The following is a 25,000-nucleotide window of genomic DNA, read 5'->3' as shown; positions in this document are numbered from 1 at the left end:
CATTATCCAACAACACAATTGGGACAATCTGAAATGGATACTGGTGCTATATGGGAATCAATCTATCAAAAACCATTAGAAAAAATTTGCACTTCCTACCAACCTGAAATGGAACCCAAATACAAACCAAATCAACACACAAAAACCACAAAAACATAACTACAAATGACAACCCAAAATTTTAAGGGGATGACTAACTGCAAAATACCCAAAATTATTTCCAAAATTGTTTAATATTCAACCCACTAGAAAAAAACCCCAATTTTAAATTGAAAAAAAAAAAAAAAAAAAAAAACCACCCAAAACTTGGTTTGAAATCAAACAATACTGAGTAGTTGAGACACCTATAGAACCTTCCACCAGGATTGTCTTCCATCCAAGACACCACTAGAACCAATTTAGCAAGGTAGGGGCAGTAGCACATACGTAGTGCCCTCCTCCTCAAGCTTACCTCGAATGATGCCGAGCTTGATTTCATCCACTCTCCCTCTTTTGATCATGATTTGTAGCAGATATGATGAACAATTTAGAGAGGCAAACTTCAATTGGGTAAGGTAGAGGCAGCTCTTTTAGTGTTTTAGGGTTCTTTGTGTGTTTAGGTAGGGAGTTTAGGTGGGTAGTTGATGAGTGGAGCACTTGGTGATCACGTGGAGCTCTTTGTGGTGGGAAGCTGATGTGGAGGGTCATGTGATATTCATCTAGTACACGTAGGATTAGTTAATTAATATTTAAAGATAGATGATACGTCCACAACATTTTTACAATATTTTCACAACAAATCACAGGTGATTAGTTGAAACATCATGAGTTTGCCCTAGAACCTCGCAATGTCAGGTTAGGGATGGCTACAGATGGTTTTAATCCTTTTGGGAATATGAACAATAACTACAGTATGTGGCCTGTCATCCTCATTCCCTATAACCTACCACCTTGGTTAGTTATGAAAGAACCTTATTTTATGATGTCCTTACTTATTCCTGGACCCAGTCAACCAGGAAATGAGCTTGATGTTTTCTTGAGGCCATTGTTTGATGAGTTGAAGGAGTTGTGGGAAGAGGGTGCACGCACTTACGATGCATCTTGTGGTATGCATTTTCAGATGCGTGCCGCTTTGTTGTGGACAATACATGACTATCCTGGATTCGGTAATGTGTCTGGATGGAGGACAAAGGGTTATCATGCTTGTTACACTTGCAATGATGAACCATATTCGGAGACATTGGAAAGTAAAATTGGATACACTAACCATCGTGCCTACTTGCCTATGGACCACCCTTGGCGAAGGAGTTGCTCATTCAATGGTAAAATTGAGAAACGGATGAGATCATTGGAGTTACCGGTGGAAAAGATAAATGAGCAATTTGACCGAATGCCAAATATAATTTTAGGAAAGAATCCAAACAATAAGAAAAAGCGTCCAATTATTGGGGGACCGAATTGGTCAAAGAAAAGTATCCTATACAAGCTACCATATTGGAGGAATAAGAAGCTTAAACACAATATTGATGTCATGCATGTTGAGAAAAATATTAGTGAGAGTACATTCGGAACTTTGTTGGGAATTGAGGGGAAAAACAAGGACACAGACAAGGCACGCAAGGACTTGAAAAATATGGGCATAAGGAGTGTTTTGCACCTCCAAGAACGTCCTGATGGATCATTTGACAAGCCTCATGCCTTCTTTTCATTGTATCCTGAAGAAAGGGATGGTTTTTATGAATTTTTGAAATCAGTTAAGTATCCAGATGGCTATGCAGCAAACATATCGAGGTCGGTGAACACAAGAAATGGTAGACTATTAAATCTGAAAAGCCATGACTGTCATGTGCTTTTACAGCGGATTCTTCCAATTGGGATGCGGGGTTTTGCTGATAAGGACATTTGTACAGTATTGTTTGAGTTGGGCAGTTTTTTTCAAGACTTATGCTCTAGGACCCTAAGGAAGAGCGACTTGGAGAAATTAGAAGGACGTATACTTCTCATACTATGCAAACTCGAGAAGTACTTTCCTCCAGCCTTTTTTGATGTAATGTTTCATCTTGCTGTTCACCTACCTCGTGAAGCCATTCTTGGAGGACCAGTGCAATATAGGTGGATGTATCCCATTGAAAGGTAACTCTCTCCATCCATTAATTATAGTCTGCCGAGTGTTTTTTTTTTTTAAGCAAATTATATTGCGTATGTAGTCATACTCCCAATTCATTTTTCCTTGAAGGTTTCTTGGAACGTTGAAAAAATACGTTTCTAACCGAGCTCGACCAGAAGGTTCAATTGCAGAGGCTTACATTCTTAAAGAGTGTATTACTTTCTCGTCATTATATCTGGATGGAGCTGAAACCGTGCATAATCGAAGGGAAAGAAATGCTGATTGTGGTGAATATGGCCAAGGGTTGACGATTTTCTCACAAACAGCTCGACCCACTGGGTCTAGGCAGAATGATGTGGGGATGTCACGTGAATTGCGTGATATTGCTCAGTGGTATTTGTTGTACAATTGTCCCGAGTTGGAGCCGTATTTAGAGTATGTGAAGTCTTATTTTGATTATGCTTGAATTGTCCTTAATATTATTTGCATTTCTTAGCTGAATATAAATCACTTGTTTTGAATAGTGAACACAAAAACACATTACATAATCCAACTGGAGAAGACATAACTCAAATACAACGACGAGAGTTTCCTAAGTGGTTCAAAGAACGTGTAAGAAATTTTGAATCTTGTGACACATTAAACAGTATTAAGCAGTTATATAGTTTTCTCACTACTAATGTCACATGTTGCATGTCATTATAGATCTATAGATTGAAAGAGAACGACTCATCAGAAGTTACAAAACAAATGTGATCATTAGCAAATGGTCCTAAGTTGCTAATGAAAGAATACTCGGTCTGCATGGTCAATGGTGTAAGGTTCCATAAAAAAGACTTGGACAATCGTCGTGTAACCCAAAATAGCGGTGTATCTACAGAAGGGGACCATGATGGACAAATACATGACTTCTATGGTTATGTGTGCAAAATTTGGGAATTGGAGTATATGTATCAATATAAAGTTGTTTTGTTTCAGTGTGAATGGTACAATACTGGTAATAAGATCGGTTGAAGGAGAACGATACGAACTGAGACACATTGTACAAGTATCAATGTGCAAAGTCGGTGGTATCAAAATGACCCTTTCATATTACCTAGTCAGGCGAAACAAGTTTTCTACCTTCGTGATACCAAATGGGGTGAACCTTGGCATGTTGTGCAATGCGTACAATATAGGGGAATGTTTGATGTGCCAGAGGTGGGTGATGGAGAATCCAATGATCAAACAGAAGCTAATGAAGCATTCCAAAAAGAAGCCATTAGCAATGTTGTCCCTATCGATGTTGAAGATAATGTTCAATATTGTAAGGGTGATATTGAAGTTGAGAATATTCCAGAAGGTTTGGGAGAGCAAGGGGATAATAATGAAGATGAAGTGCATAACATACCTAATTCTGATATGGATCCTGATATGGATTATGATATGTAGATTTCATTTTTTTCCTTTGTATATGGAAACGTGCGTTTAATAATTTTTGATTCCCTATTATTTATTCATGGATATTTTTATTTGATGTTCCAGTTTATGTTTCGTACTTGGGAAGAATTTGTAATGAATAGATATTATATTTTATTTTCTATGTAAATCTATAGTTGCAGAAATGGTCAAAAAGGGCAAAGACACTCATAATAAAATAACAGAATATGAGATGGAAAGAGCACAAAGAATCAAGCAAAACCAAGAGAAAATAGATGCTTTAAGATTGAAGTATCTGTCAACTTTTCTGCCTCAATGTGCAAATGTGGGAAGAAAGAGAGTAAGTGTTCAGGTAGATGACGACGACTATGTACCAGCTATTAGTGATGATGAGTTATCTAGTTCTTTAAATAATGAGGTACTATATATATGATTTGGTGCATGCGATACTTCGTACTTTGTAATATTGTGATGAAATAACTTATTTTATTTTTTTTAATGAATTTCAAAATCTATACATATTTTGGTATGATACAGATGGCACCAGGACGTAGCACTCGTTCACGTCGTGAGAAATTTACCCCAACAGTCCAGCATAAGGGCCTATTATCGAGGCTACTTCCTGGTGGAGGTTCTGAGGTACTATATACATGATATGGTGCATGATAACTTATTATTATTATTTTTAATGAATTTAAAAATCTATACATATTTTGGTATGATATAGATGGCACCAGGACGTAGCACTCGTTCACGCCGTGAGAAATTTACCCCAACAGTCCAGCATAAGGACCCGTTATCGAGCCTACTTCCTGGTGGAGATTCTGAGGTACTATATACATGATCTAGTGCCCGAGATACTTTGTATTATTGTGCTTGGAATGATCAATGAAAATCATTGATTGAAGATATTTTAAATGATGAAATAACTTATTTATATTTTAACTTGTAATGAATTTAGATATCTTTATATACTTTTGCATGATACAGATGGCTCGTTATAAGCGTGAGGAATCTACCCCAGCAGTCCAGCATACTGGCCCATCATTGAGCACGCATCTTGGTGGAGATTCTCTTGCCCAAATTTCTACTAATGTAGAGGCACAGCTTGTGGGCACACCGTCTACCACGGATGGTGAGATATTTAAGTTCCATTACTTGATTTCGTAGTCACACTATATTTGGTTCACTTGTTGATTTAATTTATATTATGTCTTGATAGCATCGACTAGTAGACGTTCCCGTGGCATGACACGTGGATTAGGGGTACGAGGACTTCTTGAGAAACATGGGAAGCTACCGGTCCGCATTGCCCCAGAGTTTTGTGCTCCTGTTGGTGAACATACAGGGAAGCTTGTTAGTCAAATTGGTGTACATGTGCGTACGAATTTGTCCACTATGAATGCTTATAGTTGGAAGAATGTTGGTAGCGGTGAAAAAGAGGCAATCATTCAAAATGTGGCGGTACTTTAAATGTTTATAGTTGTCCATGAGTTTGATTTTGTTGTTTTCATTACATTACTTTATACTTTATACTATATTTTATAGTGTATTGTTGATGTTGTCACTAAGCATATTGAATTTAAGGCATAATATTTTCTTTATACATACTTTACTTTGCAGGATCAATTTGATATACAAGGAGAATCTATACTTGTGAACAAATCTCTAAATACAAAGTGTGGTAGATTATTGAGCAGCCACTACTACAGGTTGTTTGCAAAATATAAAAAACTTGTAAAGGATGAAGGAAGCACGTATGCAAGAAACCACCCACCAAAAAATGTTACACGAGAAAAATGGATTGAACTAATTGATGGAAAGTGGAGTGATGAAGATTGGCTGGTAATTAATACTTTGAAAATTTTAATTACAAGTGAAGTATGTTCTCACCTTTCACCTGGATAATACCTACTTATATATGCATTGGATTAATGTTTTATGTAGATCTTATTATGGTGTCATGTCTACTAGATTATTCGTTCTATCAAATTTGTTGGATTAATACTTATTTGGAAGGTGGAGTAGATTTATATTGTAATCTATATATATAACTTAAATCAAAACTCTAATATTTTCTTGGTCTTTATTCTTTATAGAAAGTCTCAGAAAGAAATGCTAAAAACAGAAATAAAGAGGAAACGGTTGACAAACACATTCATAGATGTGGAAGCAAGTCACTTGCAGTTAGGGTGGATGAGGCGGTGTGTTATTTCAATTTTTCAAAAGCTTAGTATATTACTTGTTGTAATTAATTAACTTGTCTTCTAACATTTGAAAGCAAACTGATCAGAGAAGGAAAAATGGAGGTCATATTCCTAAGGTGGCACAACTCTACTATGATACCCACTTCAATTCAAAGACAAAACAGTGGGTACACCCTGATTGCGAACATACATATGTATGTATATCAGTACATGCCTTGAGTTTGCAAAACTAGAATATATGTATTTTTATTCTATATATGTTTGCAAAACTAGAACATATGTATTTCTGATGGTTTCTATTATTTGAAATGACAGCAAGAGATGTTGAGAGTACAAGATGAGCATTGTAGCACTCCTGAAGCACAGCCTTTAACTGAAGATGAGATTTCTATGATGGTTCTTAAGCCGAGATCTGGCTATGTAAAGGGACTTGGCATGAGGCCTTCTTCATCTCTTAAGACTCCTGCCTCATCTTCCTCAACTCAGTATACTCAACAACTCGAGGGTCGAGTAGAAGAGCTCCAGGATGCAAACTACAAGCTGGAGGATCGAGTAGAAGAGCTCCAAGATGCAAACTTTAGGCTGGAGGAGAAGATGGATTGCATCATACAATATTTGAGGAGCAAGGGTGACAGTGACATTTGTGGCAGTGGAGGGAGCTCATCTACTAACTAGAACACACCTTGGTTAGTGTTTTATTTTCCTGCCTAAAAGATTAGTATTGAGGCTTGTATATGATATATGTTGCTATATTGTTTAATGGTGGTGGTGGGTTTTTTGTTTGTGGTGGTGGTTGGATTTTTTGTTTAATGGTGGTGGTGGACTGTGTTAATGATGGTGGCTGGATTTTTTGTTTATTGTGTGGTTGGGTTTTTGTGTTTATGGTGGTGTTTGGGTTTTTTGTTTAATGTTGGTGGTGGGTTATTTGTTTATTGTGATGGATGAGCTTTTTGTTTATGGCAGTGACTGTGTTTTTGTGTTAATGGTGGTGATTGTGTTTTTTGTTTAATGGTGGTGGTGGGTTTTTTGTTTATAGTGGTGGCTGAGTTTTTTGTTTAATGTTAGTGGTGGGTTTTTTTGTTTATTGTGATGGTTGGGTTTTTTGTTTATGACAGTGGTTGAGTTTTCATGTCAATGGTGGTGGCTGTGTTTTTTGTTTAATGGTGGTGGTGGGTTTTTTGTTTATGATAGTGGCTGGGTTTTTGTGTTAATGGTGGTGACTATGCTTTTTGTTTATTGTGATAGTTGGGTTTTTTGTTTATAACAGTGGCTGAGTTTTTGTGTTGGTGGATATGTTTTTTGTTTAATGGTGGTGGTGAGATTTTTGTTTATGGTAGTGGTTGGGTTTGTGTTAATGGTGGTGGCTATGTTTTTTGTTTAATGGTGGTGGTTGGGTTTTTTTTATTTATGGTAGTGGTTGGGTTTTTGTGTTAATGGTGGTGGCTGTGTTTTTTTGTTTAATAGTGGTGGTGGGTTTTTTGTTTATGGTGGTGGCTGAGTTTTTTATTTATTGTGATGGCTGGGTTTTTTTTGTTTATGGTAGTGGCTGGGTTTTTGTGTTAATGGTGGTGGCTATGTTTTTTGTTTATGGTGGTGGCTGTGGTTTTTGTTTAATGGTGGTGGCTAGATTTTTTATTCGTTGTGGTGGTTGGGTTTGTGTTTATGATGGTGGCTGGGTTTTTGTTTTGGATTTCACTTTATTTGTTTTATTTTAAATTGAGATTTTTTTGCATTCTTTATGATTTCTCCAAGATTTGTACTGTGGGTTTGGTTTTTATTTGATGAGAATGTTGTGAGTCTTCTTTCTTTGATAGTTTGGCTTCATATGATGTTGCACTATGATTATTTTGTCTAGTTTGTTATTGGGTATTTTGTGGACTTTTTTTGCATTGTCTTACTAATAATAATATTTTTTGTTGCAGTACATCTTATCAGGGATATAGGTTTGCAATTTAGTTTGTTATTGATGTATTTTCCTTTATACTTGTGCAGATATGGGATTGGTGGCAAAAAGATAGCTTTTGTGAGGCTACTTGAACTCAAATAATTTTCTATAAAGTTTGGAAGCTAAGACATCATTTGTATATAAATGGTTGTAATTACTTTGTGAACATCTTTATTGCATTTTTAGATTGTATGGATGTTTTTTTATGGATTTGGTTAGAAATGAATGGACGTTTGTTTTTATGGATTTGGTTAGAAATGAATAGTTTAATGTAATGGCAATTAAATGTAAAGAATATTAATAAAAAAATAAAATTGGTGACGATAATTTTCATCGCCATATTTGACTATAAGCAGAAATTGGTGACAAAATAATTCGTCACCTGATCTATTGAAATTAATAAAAAAAAAAAAAAAAAAAAACCGGTGACACAAAACTTCGTCACCTAATCTAGTTGAAATTGGAAAAAACAAAACATTTGGTGACGAAATATTCTGTCACTGAAAATAAGGTTTAGTGACGAAAATATTAGGTGACGAAAAACTTTTGTCACCTATCATTTTTTATTGGTGACGAAAAAATTTCGTCACCTATCATTTTTTTATTAGTGACGAAACATTTTCGTCACCAATACATTCTGTGACGGAGCTTAGGTGACGAACACTGTTTCGTCACCATTTCGTCACCATATGTATTCGGTGACGAAATAAGGACATATTATGACAATTGGTTTCGTCACCATAGTCCACTTTTGTTGTAGTGACTAAGATTACTTTTTTATCCCAACAATAACAACCAGTAACAACCTTTCATTTAGAATTTGTTGTAAAAATGTTGTGAAAATGTTGTAGACATATTATTTCTCATATTTAAATGGATAGGCTTGACACGTAAGCACTTTGTTTGCCACATATGAATTTTCTATTAGTGGGTTAAAGACAAAAACCAAAATGGAAATGATTTTTGTTTTCAAGAACTAAAATAGATGCACTAAAAAGTAGAGACTAGACAAGAATTGACCAAAAATATAAGGATCAAAATTGTATTTTTACCATTTTTTTATATTCTTTTTATTTAAATGGTTGAAATTGAAAGCTATTGCTTCAAGTGCAGTAGTTGCATTTTTTTTTTTTTTTTATATATAAATTTTATGAAAATGCAGTGCACTTTATCTCAATCCAGAAGTTGGACCCAAAATTATGGTGAAACGTGAACAATGTGGACCGGACAGCTGTAGCTTCAACAAAGCAAGCACTCTTCTTTTGTTGAGAAACAGTATTTTTCTTTTGCTGCGAATCAGATATTCTTGCACATTGTTTTACTGTTTAGGAATCTTCCAAAACACTTGCCATACATGTGCACTACATAATTAAAAGTTGGGCCTGTCTGTTTTACTGCGCCCAAAAAACACGAGGATATCGTGTGCATAGATTGTGTGCGTATAGTTAAGAGTCTTGTTAATGAATGTTTTTAGGATAATAATTAATAATTTATTTTAAGAAAGTTTTGATATTATATTTATTAAAAATAAAAATAAAAATTTAAAATATTAATTTTTTTCTCATAATTAAAAAAAAAAAATTATTAATCATTACCTCAAGGATATGCGTGTACAAACCCCATAATGGTAACAGATATTTGCGTCAATCCTCTTTAGCTTTATGTTTTGCTTTGTGTTTTAGTTTAACGACACCGTTTGGTTTGTCTTATTCAGCAACACCTAAAGTTTTACCTGATTTAATTTGCATTGCACATTGGTTCCTTTTGTTTTATAATAAAATGTAAAAAAAGGATAAAGGGTGGAAGAAGAAATATATCATTTTATATTAAAAGAGTCTCACTTAGATCTCATTTAAAGTAGTTTTTTCGTGCATATAACAGATTAGCAACTAGTTGAAATTAAAAATCATGCACCAAACTCCAAACCAGGATAAAGTTTAGTTGTTTTCTGGGTCCTCTGGGATAATATAATGGACGTGGTGTAAAAAGGTTTGGACCCAGATCATAGTGAAACGTGAAGCTGCAATGTCCGACAGCATTTAGCTTCAACAAAGTAAGAGATATGTTGGGAAAGTAGTACTGTGGACGGTGACTCTGCTGCAAATAGCCAAGGCAAGGCTGTATCAAATCCGTGAGCTATAGTGAACCTAATCGAAAAGCCAAAAAAATGTGTATTGATAAGAAATGTAACCAACTGTTTTGGATTCTTACTGACACTTGCCGTATGCCTACAACAACATTGGCTCCATCTGTCTCTCTCAGTGTCTTACTACTCCCCCAAAAAACACAAGGGCATCGTGTGCATGAATGGTGTATATACAAACCACATAATATTTCCTACTAAATGGAGTCTTCTTCTTCTTTCTTCTTGGGCTTTTTTAGTAATTGTATTGCTAGCAGCTTTAGCCTTTCTCTCAAAATTATTCCATTAATAAAATACTAATCTTTAAGCCTAAAAAGAGAGTGCATCAGTTTCCTCTCAATTTTGAGCAAAAGTGTCATTTTCTCAATTTTTAAAGGAAATTTTTATAATTTATCCAAAATAAATTTATTAATTTTAGCCCCCTATCACTCGGATGTTCTTCTAGGACGGTAATTGCAAAATTTAATTGAATGGTTATGGCGATGTTCACGTCTTTTTTTTTTCCTTTTTCTTTTTCAATATTAAAGGCAATTAGTCTTAAATTTAAGTCAAATTAATATCTTAGCTTTAAAGATAAAAAGACATAAAAAAAGAAATCACTTTTTTTTTTTGCTAAAGAAAAGCAATCACACTGATTAAAAGATAGAAAATATCAAATAAAATAGCAACCGATTTGAATCAAACATCAACACTTTAATATTAAATATATATATATATATATATAAAAGATTTAAAAAAAAAAAAAAAACTAGCACAAGTCAAGTTCCACATTATTTTTATTTTTTAATTTGCAAAGAACTCGATACTAGTAATAGCGAGTTTCACTTAAAAAAAAATTATACAAAACTTGATTATTCTAATATCAAGTTTCACATGGCATTTTTTATTTAGAAAAGCTACATTAGCGACTGCCACTATGGCAAAACAAGCATGAAATTCAATATTAGTAATATCGAGTTCTATACAGAACTCAATTTTTATAATATTAAGTTTCAAAAAAGTGATATTTTACCAAATAGTTTCAACATAATGTTATTTTGCTGAAAATTTTGAAAATAAATGGTATTGCCATTTTGCTAACTACTAGTTATACAAAGTGTCAAGTACTCTACTACTAGTCTAGAACTCTCCTTCCATATAAATTGGCCAAATGGTGCGAAAGTTCTGATTTGGGGATTAGGATCCAGTGCAATATCCAACACCAGGTGCATTTATTTCATTCTTTTCTCACAAATAGATTTAATTTCTCTCATTTATTAATTTTCATTTCTAACTTTTTCTCACTTTTTTTTTATTTATTTAAATAGTTGGGATTGAAAGCTATTGCAACTTAATCTCAATCCAAAAGTTGGACACAAAATTATGGTGAAACGTGAACAATGTGGCTGAGGCTAGCTTCAATGTGGACCGGACAGCTGTAGCTTCACCAAAGCAAGTGATATATTGGGAAAGTATTTTAGCACTCTTCTTTTGTCGTTTTGGATTCTTCCAAAACACTTTTCATATGTGGGCAAGTGCAATACGTAATTAAAAGTTATGCATGTTTATTGGATAATTCTTACATGCTCGGAAGCAATGTTTCCTTCTCTCATATAAGTAGTGGGTCTCACGTGTGAGGCCCACCCCTCATGTGAGAGAAAGGAACATTGATCCAAAGCACTTAAGTTTTTTCCTTATTTTTCTACACACAAAAAACACAAGTACATCGTGTGCATAAATTCTGTATATATATATTTAATACTGTATAAACCCCATAATCCGCCTCAAACTCTCACTGCCATGTCCTCTAATTCCTACCAAGAAATGGAGTCTTTTTCTTCTTGGGCTCTTATAGTAATGGCATCACTAGCAGCCTTAGCCTTTCTCTCAAAATTATTACCCTTCAAATCCCACCAGCTAAAATTTCCACCAGGTCCCAAACCTTGGCCAATCATAGGCAATCTGAATCTTGTGGGCTCTCATCCTCCCAAATCGCTTCATAAATTGGCCCAAAAATATGGACCAATTATGCAGCTCAAGCTTGGTTCCTTCCCTGTTGTTGTTGCCTCATCTGCCGAAATGGCAAAGGAATTCCTAAAAACACATGACCATGTCTTTGCCTCTAGACCCAAATCTGCCGTTGGCAAGTATTTATCTTATAACTATCACAATATCACTTGGGCCCCAGCGGGACCATATTGGCGCCAAGGCCGTAAGATTTATGTTTCCGAGTTGTTTAACTCAAAACGACTCGACTCCTATCAATACATTCGTGTTGAAGAAATGCGTGCATTTATGTCACGCCTTTGCACCTTGTCAGGGACAGGGAAGCCACTTAAGCTAAAAGACCATCTCTTTGTTCATACCCTAAACATTATAAGCAGAGTTGTATTTGGTAAAAGCTGTGTTAGTAGCAGTGAGTCCAAAAATGAGACCTCAATAGTGACACATGAAGAGTTACTAGAAATGTTAGACGAGTTGTTTTTCCTAAATGGGGTGTTTAATATAGGGGACTGGATACCATGGCTTGATTTCCTAGACTTGCAGAGGTATGTGATGCGAATGAAGGCTTTAGGTAACAAATTTGATAAATTCCTTGACCATGTCTTTCATGAACACAACGCAAAGAAGGAGGGAGCGAATGATTTTGTGCCAAAGGAGATGGCGAAATTATTAGTGCAGCTCGCTGATGATCCTAATGCTGATACTAAGCTCTCCCATGACAGTATCAAGGCGTTCATTCAGGTAATATTTTATATTTTACTCTTGTTCCTCAACACCCCCCCCCCCCCCCTTTTTTTTTTTGGTTCTTGTTTCTCGGAGACATTGTGAACAATGTTAGTGGCAATTTATTTTATAACATTTTTATAAATTGTTCTTATTTCAGTCCACCACCAAATCAACATCTTGTGAAATATTTTGCAAAATAGTTTGTAATTTTAAGGGCACGTTTGGTTAGTATTACAAGGAATACATTTAGTTAGAATGTAATAAGTATTACTATTCATTAGTTTAGTGATCATTTAGAAATAAAATCATGAATATGCGTTTGCAATTTAGTAGAGTATTAAAAAAAAAAGGTGTAATTAAATCATTTTTAAGTCAAATTTTCTAAAATACACTTATTTTTAGGTGTTCAAAATAGAGCTAATAATTAATAATAAGGAAAATTTATTTTCTTTCCTTTTGAAGATGTGGCAACTAGTGGTTTTTTAGAATTTTTTTTTAAAAAGTTATTATATAAAGTGAATGAATAGATATTCAGTACTTTTGATAAATAATAATTATTCCTCATTTTGAAGAATAGCTATTGATAAGGAATAAATATTCATTGTAATAAAAACATAGTCAAACAATCGAATAGTTATGCCATAGAAATATCTATTACATTACAGTATTTATTACAGTCTACCAAACATGCTCTAACATTTTTCAAGACAATATCCCACAAATGAATTACTTGAATATCCATAAAAGATTTTAGAATTGTATTCCAAATTTTTATTAAGCAAGCATGCATTATACTGTGGAAGCATGCATGCCTTTTTTTGTAGTTACAGTAGTAGCGCCTGTTGGCCTAGCTCAGTAAATATTGAGGCATAGATGATAACTTTATATTAGACTTTTTTCTCTCTTTTTTTTTTTTTTTTTTTTTTCTTAAAAAAAAATTATATCATATCAATTAAATAATAATATTCGGCTATTTATATTTAAGTTCGTTTATTTAAAAACCATTCTTCTTATTATTTTAAAATCATATTTTGCTTTATGTTGCAAACTTGGAATATCAATTCGGTATTATTAATTATATTATATGCAATAAGTATTATAATTGAAGACTCATTCAGTATTATATTATTCAATCAACACTCTAATTGAAGACTCATTTGCAATAATAATTTCTCCAACAAAAATTAGAGTTGAAATTAAAAAATAAGTTCATTAGTTGCTAAGGAATATATATTAAGATGTCAACATTAAAAAATCAGTTCACATTAATCTGCAATTTTCACCTCAAACAAGCCATAAATTTGTTTATTTTGACATTAATACCGAATTAGAATGTTAATTGCTAAATTTTGTAGTTTATGGTTATCATTAAAAATTCCCTATAATATACTGTGGATATCTACAATTAACTCATATTTTAAATTCAATAAAAAAAGACTCCTATATTTATATTTTTTAAATAAATTTGGTAGTTACAATATGAGATGTGGTAATTGAGTTGTAAGACTTTATTAGACAAAAACCATTATAATTTAAATATTCTAGACTTTAATCATGTTATATGAAAGCCGATTGTTAGAGTTTCAGCTTGATCTCTTGATATTAATTTTTGTCTTGTGAAACAAAATTAGGACCTAATCGCAGGAGGCACAGATTCAACCATAACGACTCTGGAATGGGCAATGTCCGAACTCTTAAAGCAACCACATCTCATCAAAAAGGCAACAGAAGAGCTCGATAAAGTAATAGGGAGAGACAGATGGGTGGAAGAGATTGACATTCCACAACTTCCTTATATTGAAGCAATTGTCAAGGAGACAATGAGAAAGCACCCTGTGGCTGGATTGCTTGCACCACATTTAGCTGTGCAAGATTGTGATGTAGCTGGTTACAAAATCCAGAAAGGAACTAGAGTCTTCATAAACACATGGAGTATAGGGAGAGACTTATCAATATGGGATGCACCAGAAGAGTTCTACCCAGAGAGGTTTTTGGGTAAGGCTATTGATGTGAAGGGCCAAAGTTTTGAGCTATTACCATTTGGTTCTGGGAGGAGAATGTGTCCTGGCTATAACTTTGGACTCAAGGTGATTAGCTCTACCTTGGCTAATATGTTACATGGATTTAATTGGAAACTACCAGAAAATATGAAAAATGAAGATTTAAGCATGGATGAAGTTTATGGATTTGCAACATCACGCAAATTCCCACTTGTTGCAATGATGGAACCTCGACTCCCTCTTCATCTTTATTAGTTGTGAATTTGATGTGTAATGAATAAAATATACATATATATATATATATATATATATATATGTGTGTGTGTGTTTGTTTGTTTTTCTTTTAACAAATTTTCTGTATTGAATCATTTCCTACTTATGTTGTATGCCCATGCTACCATTCTACCACATAAATGTGTCGTAGTTATGTACTATGGGCTTTGCTCAATAAATAAAATCTTGGAAAAGAAGTTACTTCAGGGCTCTATCTTGCGATATGGCGAATGAGCTAGGTAAAATGTGCAGTAAGAAACTAAACTTTTGTTGACTCAATTACATTTGTAATTCTTATTTGTCCATCCCACTTTTGAAAGGGATTGAAAATCACTGTCCACCGCACATTATATAGCCTCTTCCTTCTTACCCAAAGAAGATAAAATTCCTCCTAATGAGCCACCTCCCACCCAAATAATAGGACAGCTATATGCATGAGTAAGTTTGAGGAATGAATTATAATATTCACACCAGTAATCGTAACTAATACCTCTTTTTTATTGAAATCAAATGAGTACTTACCTCCATGATCTTGGAAGCAGCTTCTCCACGTAATAATCTATTAGAAATTATATGCACATCGGAATAAAATTTCTTTTTCAGACTTGTAACTCTCTTGTTTCGAAATATTACCAAAGCAAGGTTACTTTATCTAAGAGCACTAGCATCAGCTCTTTTAAAAAATTTAGTATTTAACAGATTAAAAGTTCCTTTATCTACTATAACACACTATTTTACAACTTACTTTACATCTCTCTCTCTCTCTCCAAAGTAGCAACAACCACACCCCACAACACTCCACCACCACTAAAACACAACCCACCATCACCCAACCACCACCACAAGTCTAAATAAAACCCAAATCAAATCAAAACTCATTACAAAACATAAATAAAAAATGCAAACAACCCAAATAAATAAATAAAAACCTATCACTGATCTATGAGAAAACTTTGATTTAAATTTTTTTTATAAAAACACTTGTTTAATGTATTCATAATGCAAAAAAAAAAAAAAAAAAAAAAAAAAAAAAAAAAAAAAAAGTGTTTGGTTCCATATTTCAAATAACATATGTAATTTTACACAATTCACAAATCCAGCTGAGTTATTAAAACCCAGCTGAGTCACATGTTTTTCTTAGAACCCACCGAGTTTTACCGGTTTTGATCGGGTGTTATGCACATTCGATCCAATTGATGATCTGGGCCGATCTTTGTGAGAAGTCACCAGATTATCGATCTCACTGTTTGAGTTGGGTTGGGTTCAATAATACTAGTTTAAACACTAAAAACTATTGTTTGAATATCGCTACCAAACATAGTAACCCTAAATTGGCCTCTACCCAATTCTTTGCCAAACGTATAGTACTATAGATAAAGGTAAAATCTAGCTGAAATAGTATAGTGTGATCCATAAATAGTAACAAAAAGTGTAATGGGACCCATAAATAGTAGTAAAAATAAGCTAAATAGTAAAATAAGTTGGCAAAATTAATCATGTCAAATGGACACTCAATATTATATTGTCACGATAATATTGATTGCATAAACAATACTGCTCTAATCAGAATATCAAAAAATTGTATTTGGCTTGCGTTAGTTTGCATATTGCCTGCCAAAAATTGTCTGGTCCAAAGGCAAGTTTTATGCTTGGAATTGAGACAAATAGACTGAGGTTGACCCTTTGAAATTTAGATTAGAAATTCAATTAAATTTTCAGAGAACATTGAATTTTCAAGGGGAAAGAGAATGAAAATTTTAGATCAAGAGTCCGAATCTGAAAAATGCAATAGTCTGGGAGGGAGGTGATTGTAGGTTGACTTAGAATTGAGCTATAAAATTTATAATGCTTTTTAGTTCAAATTTATTATTATTTGAATATAGAATTGTAAATTTTAAAACAGTCTATTTGTACGATGGTTTAGCTTTTTCATGTTTTAACTGGGCACAAAACTTAATTAGAAGCAATAAAATTATGTTTTCTAACTAAATTAAAAAAAAAATATATGTTTGAATTTAATTAGTGAACCTAATATACTACACTTAAGGTATCATACGGTCATACCTAAAGTTTTACCTGATTTAATTTGCATTGTCCATCATTCCTTTTGTTTTATAATAAAATTCAGAAAAAAGGATAAAGAGAGGAAGAAGAAATATATCATTTTACATTAAAAGAGTCTCACTTAGATCCCATTCAAAGTGTGTTTTTGGGTGCATAGAACAGATTAGCAACTACTTAAAATTAAAAATCATGCACCAAGCTCCAAACCAAGATAAAGTTTAGTTGTTTTCTGGGCCCTCTGGGACAACATAAAGGATGTGGAATGAAAAGGTTTAGACCCAGATCATAGTGCAACGTGAACGATGTGGCTCAGGCTATAGCTGTAATGTTGACAACATTTAGGGTGGGTTTGTTTGGAGGTGAAATAAAGTTGATGGAAAATTTTTGAGAAAAAATAAGAAAGAAAACTTTTTTAGAGTGTGTTTGGTTGGATGAGAAGGAAATAAAATAACTGATGGGACCCAGGTGTTTTTTCCCTAAGCCTACCAAAATATTTTCTCCCCAAAATAGAGAGAAAACTGAGTGGTGATGAATTTTTTCTTGATTGACAAAAATGTCCATGTGCACATGCTTTTTTTTTTTTTTTTCTCCCTATACGGTAAGTGACGTTGCCTTTTTTTTTTTTTTTTTTTTTTAGTGCTGGGTGTGATAGTTGTTTTTTTTTAGAGATGTGATTTTTATTTTTTAATAAATTTGGGTAATTGCTTTTTCTTTTTCTTTTTGTGTGGTTATTTGTCACTTTTTTGATTTAATTGTGTATAATTCTTTAACAAGGGTATATGAGTAAATTTATTCAAACTCATTTTTTCCATCACTCCACTTTTCCACTCCCAACCAAACAAAAAAAAGAGGAAATAAAATATTTTCTATCTTCTCATTTTTTTATTCTTCCATCATATTCTATCCTCCAACTTTTTCACCCATTCAACTAAATGGACCCTTAGCTTCATCAAAGTAAGAGATATGTTGGGAAAGGGAAAGTAGTGGTGGATTGTGACTCAGGCTCTGCCGCAAATGGCCAAAAAAAAAAAATTGTATATAGATTAGAAATGTAATCAACTGTTTCGGATTCTTACCGACTTTTGCCATATGCGTACAATAACATAGGCTCCATCTGTCTCTCAGTGTCTTACTACGTCCCAAAAAACACAAGGGCATCGTGTGCATGAATGGTGTATATATATTTCAAGTAAACTGCAGGGCCTAAATACAAACCCCATAATAATTCCTACCAAATGGAGTCTTCTTTTTCTTCTTCTGCTTGGGCTCTTTTAGTAATCGCCTTGCTAGCAGCTTTAGCCTTTCTCTCAAAATTATTTTCTTTCAAGCGCGACCAACTAAAATTTCCACCAGGTCCAAAACCATGGCCAATCATAGGCAATATAAATCTTGTGGGCTCTCATCCTCCCCAATCCCTTCACAATTTGGCCAAAAAATATGGACCAATTATGCAACTAAAGTTTGGATCCTTCCCTGTTGTGGTTGCCTCATCTGCTGAAATGGCAAAGGAATTCCTAAAAACACATGACCATGTCTTTGCCTCTAGACCCAAATCTGCTGCTGGCAAGTATTTATCATATAACCATCACAATATTACATGGGCACCATATGGACCATATTGGCGCCAAGGCCGTAAGATTTATGCCTCGGAGTTGTTTAACTCAAAACGACTCGACTCCTATCAATACATTCGTGTTGAAGAAATGCGTGCTTTTTTGTCACGCCTTTGCACCTTGTCAGGAAAGCCAATTATGCTAAAAGGCCATCTCTTTCATCTTTCACTAAACATCATAAGCAGAATTGTATTTGGTAAAAAGTATGCTAGTGAGTCCAAATATGAGACCCCAATAATCACAGTTAAAGAGTTTCAAGAAATGTTAGACGAGCTGTTCTTTCTAAATGGGGTCTTAAATAAAGGGGACTGGCTACCGTGGCTTGATTTCTTAGACTTGCAGGGGTATGTGAAGCGAATGAAGGCTTTAATTAAAAAGTTTGATCAATTCCTTGATCATGTATTTGATGAACAGAAGGCAAAGAAGGAAGGAGTGAAAGATTTTGTGCCAAAGGACATAGTGAATGTATTATTGCAACCCGCTGATGATCCTAATTTTGATATTAAGCTCACCTATGACAATATCAAGGCATTCATTCAGGTAATACCATTACCTTTTTATTTCTTCTTTATTTTTTGGGAGAAGATCTTTTTTAATTCTAGTGTTTATATTTTCCTCTTGTTTTACTTTTACCCTTTTTTTTTGGGGGGGGGGGGGGGGGGGGGGGGAATTGTTATCCCACTAGTGAATTACGTAGATACGTAGAGTATTTACTAAAGATTTCGGAAGTGTTTTTCATTTTTTTTTTTTACTTAATAATTGTAAAAAAAATCGATTAAGTAATACTTATTTCACTTTCTATATTTAAATTTATTTATTTAAAATTTATTCCTCTTGTTTTTTGGGAACTAGATTTTGCTATATGTTGCAATATAAATATAGTATTGTATTATATGTGACCAAAATTAGGGGGCTTCTACTTGAAGGCCATCGACTTTCTCAAAAAAAAGAAAAAATACTTGAAGGCCATAGACAATTGACTGAGTGATTTGGTGGAAGAGCCAGCCTTATAAGGGCAATCCAAAATAAGGTTCCGGTCAGACTAATATTGCAAGGAATAATTATTTCAAAAATATTATCGCACATCTTTAGCGTAATGGTTACTTCACAAGTATAAGTTTTTGCAGAGGTAGAGAGTAAGGATCAAGATTCAAGTCTCTAGAATGAGTTTTACACACGTATTACGTATACACTTAAATTATGTTAAAGTAAGATTTTGGTCTCAAATAATAATAAAAATTATGTCAAAAACATATTGGACTGCATTTGAAAATTATAGGATTATTTGCAATTTCTGATCTATTTTTATTTTAATTTCTCCACACAAGTTAGTGTCGAAATTAACAAATTACTAAGTTCGTAGTTGCTAAGGTATATTAATATGTCAAAATTAACAAATTAGTTCTCATCGATTTGCAATTTTCACCTTAATCAACCCACAAATTTGTTAATTTTGAGATTGATCTCATATTAGAATTTTAGTTATTAAACTTTAAAGTTTACTGGGAATATTAGAAATCACCTATAATCTAGCATCGATAGTTACAATTAACTGAAAGGTTGTAATTAATTCTACTATTATATGACAACCATTGTTAAAGTTTCGAATTTTAGCTTGCCCCCTTGACATTGACATTATTAATCTTGCGCTGGTTAATCAATATTAATTAGGACCTACTAGCTGGAGGCACAGACACTTCGGGAACAACTATGGAATGGGCAATGTCTGAACTCTTAAAGCAACCACATCTTATAAAAAAGGCCACTGAAGAGCTCGACAAGATAATTGGAAGAGAGAGGTGGAAGAGATTGACATTCCACAACTGCCTTATATTGAAGCAATTGTCAAAGAGACAATGAGGAAACTGGAAACACCTTGTGGCTGGATTACTTGCACCACATTTGGCTCTTGAAGATTGTGATGTAGCTGGTTACAAAATCCAAAAAGGAACTAGAGTCTTTGTAAACACATGGAGTATAGGGAGAGACTCATCAGTACGGGATGCACCAGAAGTGTTTTGCCCAGAGAGGTTTTTAGGTAAGGATATTGATGTGAAGGGTCAAAATTTTGAGCTTTTGCCATTTGGTTCAGGGAGGAGAATGTGCCCTGGCTACAGCTTTGGGCTGAAGGTGATTAGCTCTACTTTGGCTAATATGTTACAAGGATTTAATTGTAAACTACCGGAAAATACGAAAAATGAAGATTTAAGCATGGATGAAGTTTATGGATTTGCAACATCTTGCAAATTCCCACTTGTTGCAGTGATGGAACCTCAACTCCCTATTAAAATTGCAGGGCATACTATAAGGCAGAGTAACACAAGACAAGCTACAAGTGTGATAGGTAATGCAATTGCTGCTGAGGTGAAGAGCACTAGCCGAGCCACAAGAGTTGTAGGAAGTGCAGCACTTGCTAATAAGCAATGCAGTGATCAAGCCACACAGCGTGCATCAACACCTGACCTGATTAGCACTGAAGTCTTGGAAGTCATTGAAGCAGTGCCACATCATGAATTCTTCATTCAATAGCACTGAAGATTTGGGTCCCGAGATTTTAGGAAGCAGTTAATCACAGCTGACACGTGTATAACTCTAGAAGGTTCAATAACTGATTTTGGTGCCATGCTTGGAAGTTAGTTATGTTCACTGTGTATATAAACAGAGCATTATGTATTTTATCATTCACTTCTTGTAATCATTTTTCTGATCAATGAAATTCTCCCAATTATATTTAGATTTCTCTCAGATTTTTTCATGGTATAAAAGTAGCTAGTACAGTTTACACTGATTTCCTAGCTTTAGTTTGGTTCCAGAAGATTTTCTTTCGTTCCAAACAAAAATTTTCTCAAGAAAATTTCCTTGATTTTCTTTTTCTGAGAAATCTCTCGAGAATTTCTTTCAATCTCTTCTTTTCATTGAAGTTTTCGTTCAAGCTTTGAAGATCATTCATGGCTTCTGTTGAAGGAAGTGATCACTCTAATCCAACGCACACTCAATCCACGCGACCAATCTCCAATTCCAATGCACAGACCAATTCGCCCAATCCTTTTCTGCTAAGTGCAAGTGAGAATCTAGGTAATATCTTAGTCACTCAGCCATTGTTGGGAATGAAGAACTATCAATCTTGGTCTAGGGCTATGGTTCTAGCACTCACTGCCAAGAAGAAGATAGGCTTCGTGAATGGAAAGATTGAGAAACCTACAGTTGATTCTCCATTGTATGAAGATTGGGAAAGTTGTAACACAATGGTGCTTTCTTGGTTGATTAATTTGATGCATTTTGATGTGTCAAGTGGTATTATATATTGTAAGACTGCGAGGGAGATGTGGCTTGAGTTGCAGCGTGTGTTTTCTCAGGGAAATGGACCAAAAATTTATAACCTTCAACAAGAAATCTCTCAGATAACTCAGAGTCAATTATCAATGACTGAATATTACTCTAAGTTCAAGAAGCTTTGGATCAACTACTTCATCATGAACCTTTGCTAACCTGTACTTGTGGTGCAATGAAGATACTCAGTATTGCTCATGAGAAGTCCTATGTAATGAGGTTTCTAATGGGGCTCAATGAGAATTTTGAGACTGTGAGGAGTCATATTCTCATGCTTGAGCCATTCTCATTAATAAGCAAGGTGTATGCTTTGATTCTTCAAGAGGAGGGCCATAAAGGAATTGGTCATGGTCATGGTTCTGCCTTCATACCTAAACCTGATTCAGTGGCAATGTATGTTAATACCAAAGGGAATTCTAGCAGCAAAGTTGGACCTAAGAAGGAAAGGCCCTTGTGCACCCATTGTAACATGCTTGGACACACTGTGGACAAGTGTTACAAACTCCATAGTAATCCACTAGGCTATAAGCACAAGGGGAAGTTCAATTCTAATCAAGTCTCCTATCCATAAGGTGCTACTGTTGAGAATTCTTCAAATGCATCTACTCAGTGTCCTATTACTAAAGCACAGTGTGAGCAGCTCCTTGCCCTTTTCAATCCTGGAATTGATCAAGGTCAAAATCATCATGTTGCATATGTTAGTACAAGTGGAAGTGTCTCTGGTTTGACTACTGAAGCTTGTGGTGTGTTTGTTACAACTGGTGTGCCTTCCTCATCAGCCCATAACAATTCCAATTTCATTGACACTGTGTCAGGTACTACCTAAAGCCTTTTCTTCAAACCTACTTTGCAACACTCCATATTTTCTGCCAAAGTTGTTGATAAAGAGTGTTTTCATACCACTGATTGGGTCATAGACACAGGGGCTACTGACCATATGGTACATTCTGTCACTTGCTTTACTTCCATCACCACTATTTTGAATACTCATGTTAATTTGCCTAATGGTGAAATAGTTTTAGTCACACACATTGGTACTGTGAGGATTTCAGAAAAACTTACCCTTTACAATGTGTTGTGTTCCATCATTCAGTTTTAACCTCATCTCTGTCAGTCAGTTAGCCAAATCTATTTCATGTTGTCTTATCTTCTTTGGGACCTTGTGCTTTATCTAGGACCTTGCTCATTGGAGCACACTTGGTCTAGGTAAGGAATGCAATGGACTCTACTTGCTGGAAAGGAGTAACTCCACTTCACACTCCATATCTGCTTCTATTTTTGCTGCAATACCTTTAGTCCATAGCACTCATGTATGGCATTCCAGATTAGGACATCTGTCTAATGCCAAATTAGTTTCAATTAGGAATAATGGTGAACCACTTTGTACTTCAGTTGAGGATTTTGCTTGTGAAATCTGTCCACTTGCAAAACAAAAACATTTGCCCTTCAATAAAAGTTCTCAAATTTCTACTACCTGTTTTGATTTGATACATTGTGACTTGTGGGGTGCTTTTTCAGTGTCTACCATTGATAATTGCAAATGTTTCTTGACAATTATAGATGATTGCTCAAGGTGTACTTGGGTTTACTTGTTAAAGCATAAGTCCCAAAACCAATCTGTTTTAGAAGGATTTTGTACCATGGTGGAAACTCAATTTTCTAAAAAGGTTAAGACCATTAGGTCTGATAATGGTACATAATTTTTCATAAGGGATTTCTTTGCTAAGCAAGGTATTTGTCATCAATTGAGTTGTGTTGAAACCCCTCAACAAAATGGTGTTGTTGAGAGGAAACATCAACACATCTTGAATGTGGCTAGAGCTCTCATGTTTCAATCACATTTACCTTCACATCTATGGGGACATGCTATTCTTGCAGCTGTTTACTTGATAAATAGAACTCCCTCTTCAGTTTTATCAAATCAAACTCTTTTGAAATTTTGTTTGGTCATCCATCCATTTATTCACATTTAAGAGTTTTTGGCTGCTTGTGTTTTGCTTCTACCCTTTCTAATCATAGAACAAAGTTTGCTCCTAGAGCAAAGAAATGTGTCTTCTTGGGGTATCCTTTTGGGGTAAAGGGATATAAGGTTCTTGACTTGGCCACTCATAGTGTGTTTCTCTCTAGGGATGTTATTTTTCATGAACATTCATTTCCTTTTGCATCTGTCTCTAGTAATGTTCCAAATTCTTTTACTTCTTGTGAAGATGTTGTTGCACCCTCTTCTTCAGCAGGTAATGATTCCTTTGTCACTCCCATTAGTGTCCCTGATTTTGTTCCCAATGATGAGGATAATGCCTTATTTCCTTCTTCTACTTTTGCTGACCTTGTTCCTGATAATGACATTACTTCTTCCTTAATGTCTGCTGATGTTTCACCTAGTCCTAGTCAAGTCTTTTCTCCGATTGCACCTTCTTCTTCTCCACCAGTTGTACCAGCACCTCCTGTGCCTCTCAGAAAGTCAGCTAGAGACACTAGACCTCCTGCCTACTTGCAGGATTATGCTTGTACTACATTTGCTCCTGGTGCTGCTTATGACCTTGCTGAGAGCCTCACCTACTCTCACTTGGAGCCTGGTTACCAAACTTACTTGCTGACAGTTGGTTCTAGTCCTCAGGAACCTCAGAGCTTCTCCCAGGTAGTTCAAGATACTCTTTGGAGAGCTGCCATGGATAAAGAAATTCAAGCTCTTGAGAATAATCACACTTGGGATGTGACTGCTTTACCTCCTGGTAAATCTCCCATTGGCTGCAAATGGGTCTATAAAGTCAAATTCAATCTTGATGGAAATGTTGAGAGGTATAAAGCCAGGTTGGTGGCTAAAGGTTATACCCAAAGAGAAGGACTTGATTTTTTAGAGACTTTCTCTCCAGTTGCTAAGATTGTTTCAGTGAGAGTTTTGATTGCACTAGCTGCTACTAAATCTTGGCCTTTACATCAATTAGACATAAACAATGCCTTTCTCCACGGGGATTTGGATGAGGAGGTTTACATGACTTTGCTTCCTGGTTTTCACAGTAAGGGGGAGTGTTCAGCCTCTTCTTCATCAATTGCTCCTAAAGTATGTAAGCTGGTGAAATCCCTTTATGGTTTGAGACAAACTTCTCAGCAATGGTACATAAAATTGTCAGCAACAATTACACAACTTGGTTTTGTTCAGTCCCAAGCATACCATTCCTTATTTGTTCATAGCAAAGGATCTTTGTTCACT

At 34.8% G+C, this 25,000-nt stretch overlaps 3 protein-coding genes and 1 pseudogene across 9 annotated transcripts; all 4 read left to right on the top strand.

The window, feature by feature from the left end:
• Positions 1-840: 840 nt before the first annotated feature.
• LOC126706863 (uncharacterized) lies at positions 841-7,919 on the top strand. Of its 7 annotated transcripts, none has more exons than XM_050406436.1 (11): positions 2,383-2,521; positions 3,682-3,857; positions 4,043-4,144; positions 4,233-4,334; positions 4,496-4,640; positions 4,728-4,969; positions 5,129-5,350; positions 5,605-5,709; positions 5,799-5,906; positions 6,028-6,398; positions 7,705-7,919. In XM_050406436.1, exons 2-10 carry the CDS (start codon positions 3,690-3,692, stop codon positions 6,385-6,387), a joined length of 1,554 nt encoding a protein of 517 aa, XP_050262393.1. In that variant the 5' UTR covers positions 2,383-2,521; positions 3,682-3,689; the 3' UTR covers positions 6,388-6,398; positions 7,705-7,919. The 7 variants fall into 7 exon arrangements, with proteins under 7 accessions (XP_050262390.1, XP_050262389.1, XP_050262393.1 ...); XM_050406434.1 differs by having other exon boundaries at positions 3,682-3,923; XM_050406435.1 differs by lacking the exon at positions 2,383-2,521 and adding an exon at positions 2,680-2,698 and having other exon boundaries at positions 3,682-3,923.
• Positions 7,920-11,543: 3,624 nt separating this feature from the next.
• On the top strand, positions 11,544-14,988 carry LOC126706864 (trimethyltridecatetraene synthase-like). The gene is made up of 2 exons (XM_050406439.1): positions 11,544-12,524; positions 14,141-14,988. Exons 1-2 carry the CDS (start codon positions 11,580-11,582, stop codon positions 14,762-14,764), a joined length of 1,569 nt encoding a protein of 522 aa, XP_050262396.1. The 5' UTR covers positions 11,544-11,579; the 3' UTR covers positions 14,765-14,988.
• A 3,027-nt stretch (positions 14,989-18,015) lies between these two features.
• Positions 18,016-21,176, top strand: LOC126706862 (dimethylnonatriene synthase-like; annotated as a pseudogene).
• A 231-nt stretch (positions 21,177-21,407) lies between these two features.
• Positions 21,408-21,947, top strand: LOC126707015 (uncharacterized). Its single transcript, XM_050406602.1, has one exon. The coding sequence runs from the start codon at positions 21,408-21,410 to the stop codon at positions 21,945-21,947; it is 540 nt and encodes a 179-aa protein (XP_050262559.1).
• Positions 21,948-25,000: the final 3,053 nt, after the last annotated feature.

This window comes from Quercus robur, chromosome 11 (genome assembly GCF_932294415.1).
Source record: "Quercus robur chromosome 11, dhQueRobu3.1, whole genome shotgun sequence".
Classification (NCBI taxonomy): Eukaryota; Viridiplantae; Streptophyta; class Magnoliopsida; order Fagales; family Fagaceae; genus Quercus; species Quercus robur.
Note: the sequence above shows the minus strand (reverse complement) of the source record. Positions and strands in the feature narration are given on the sequence as shown.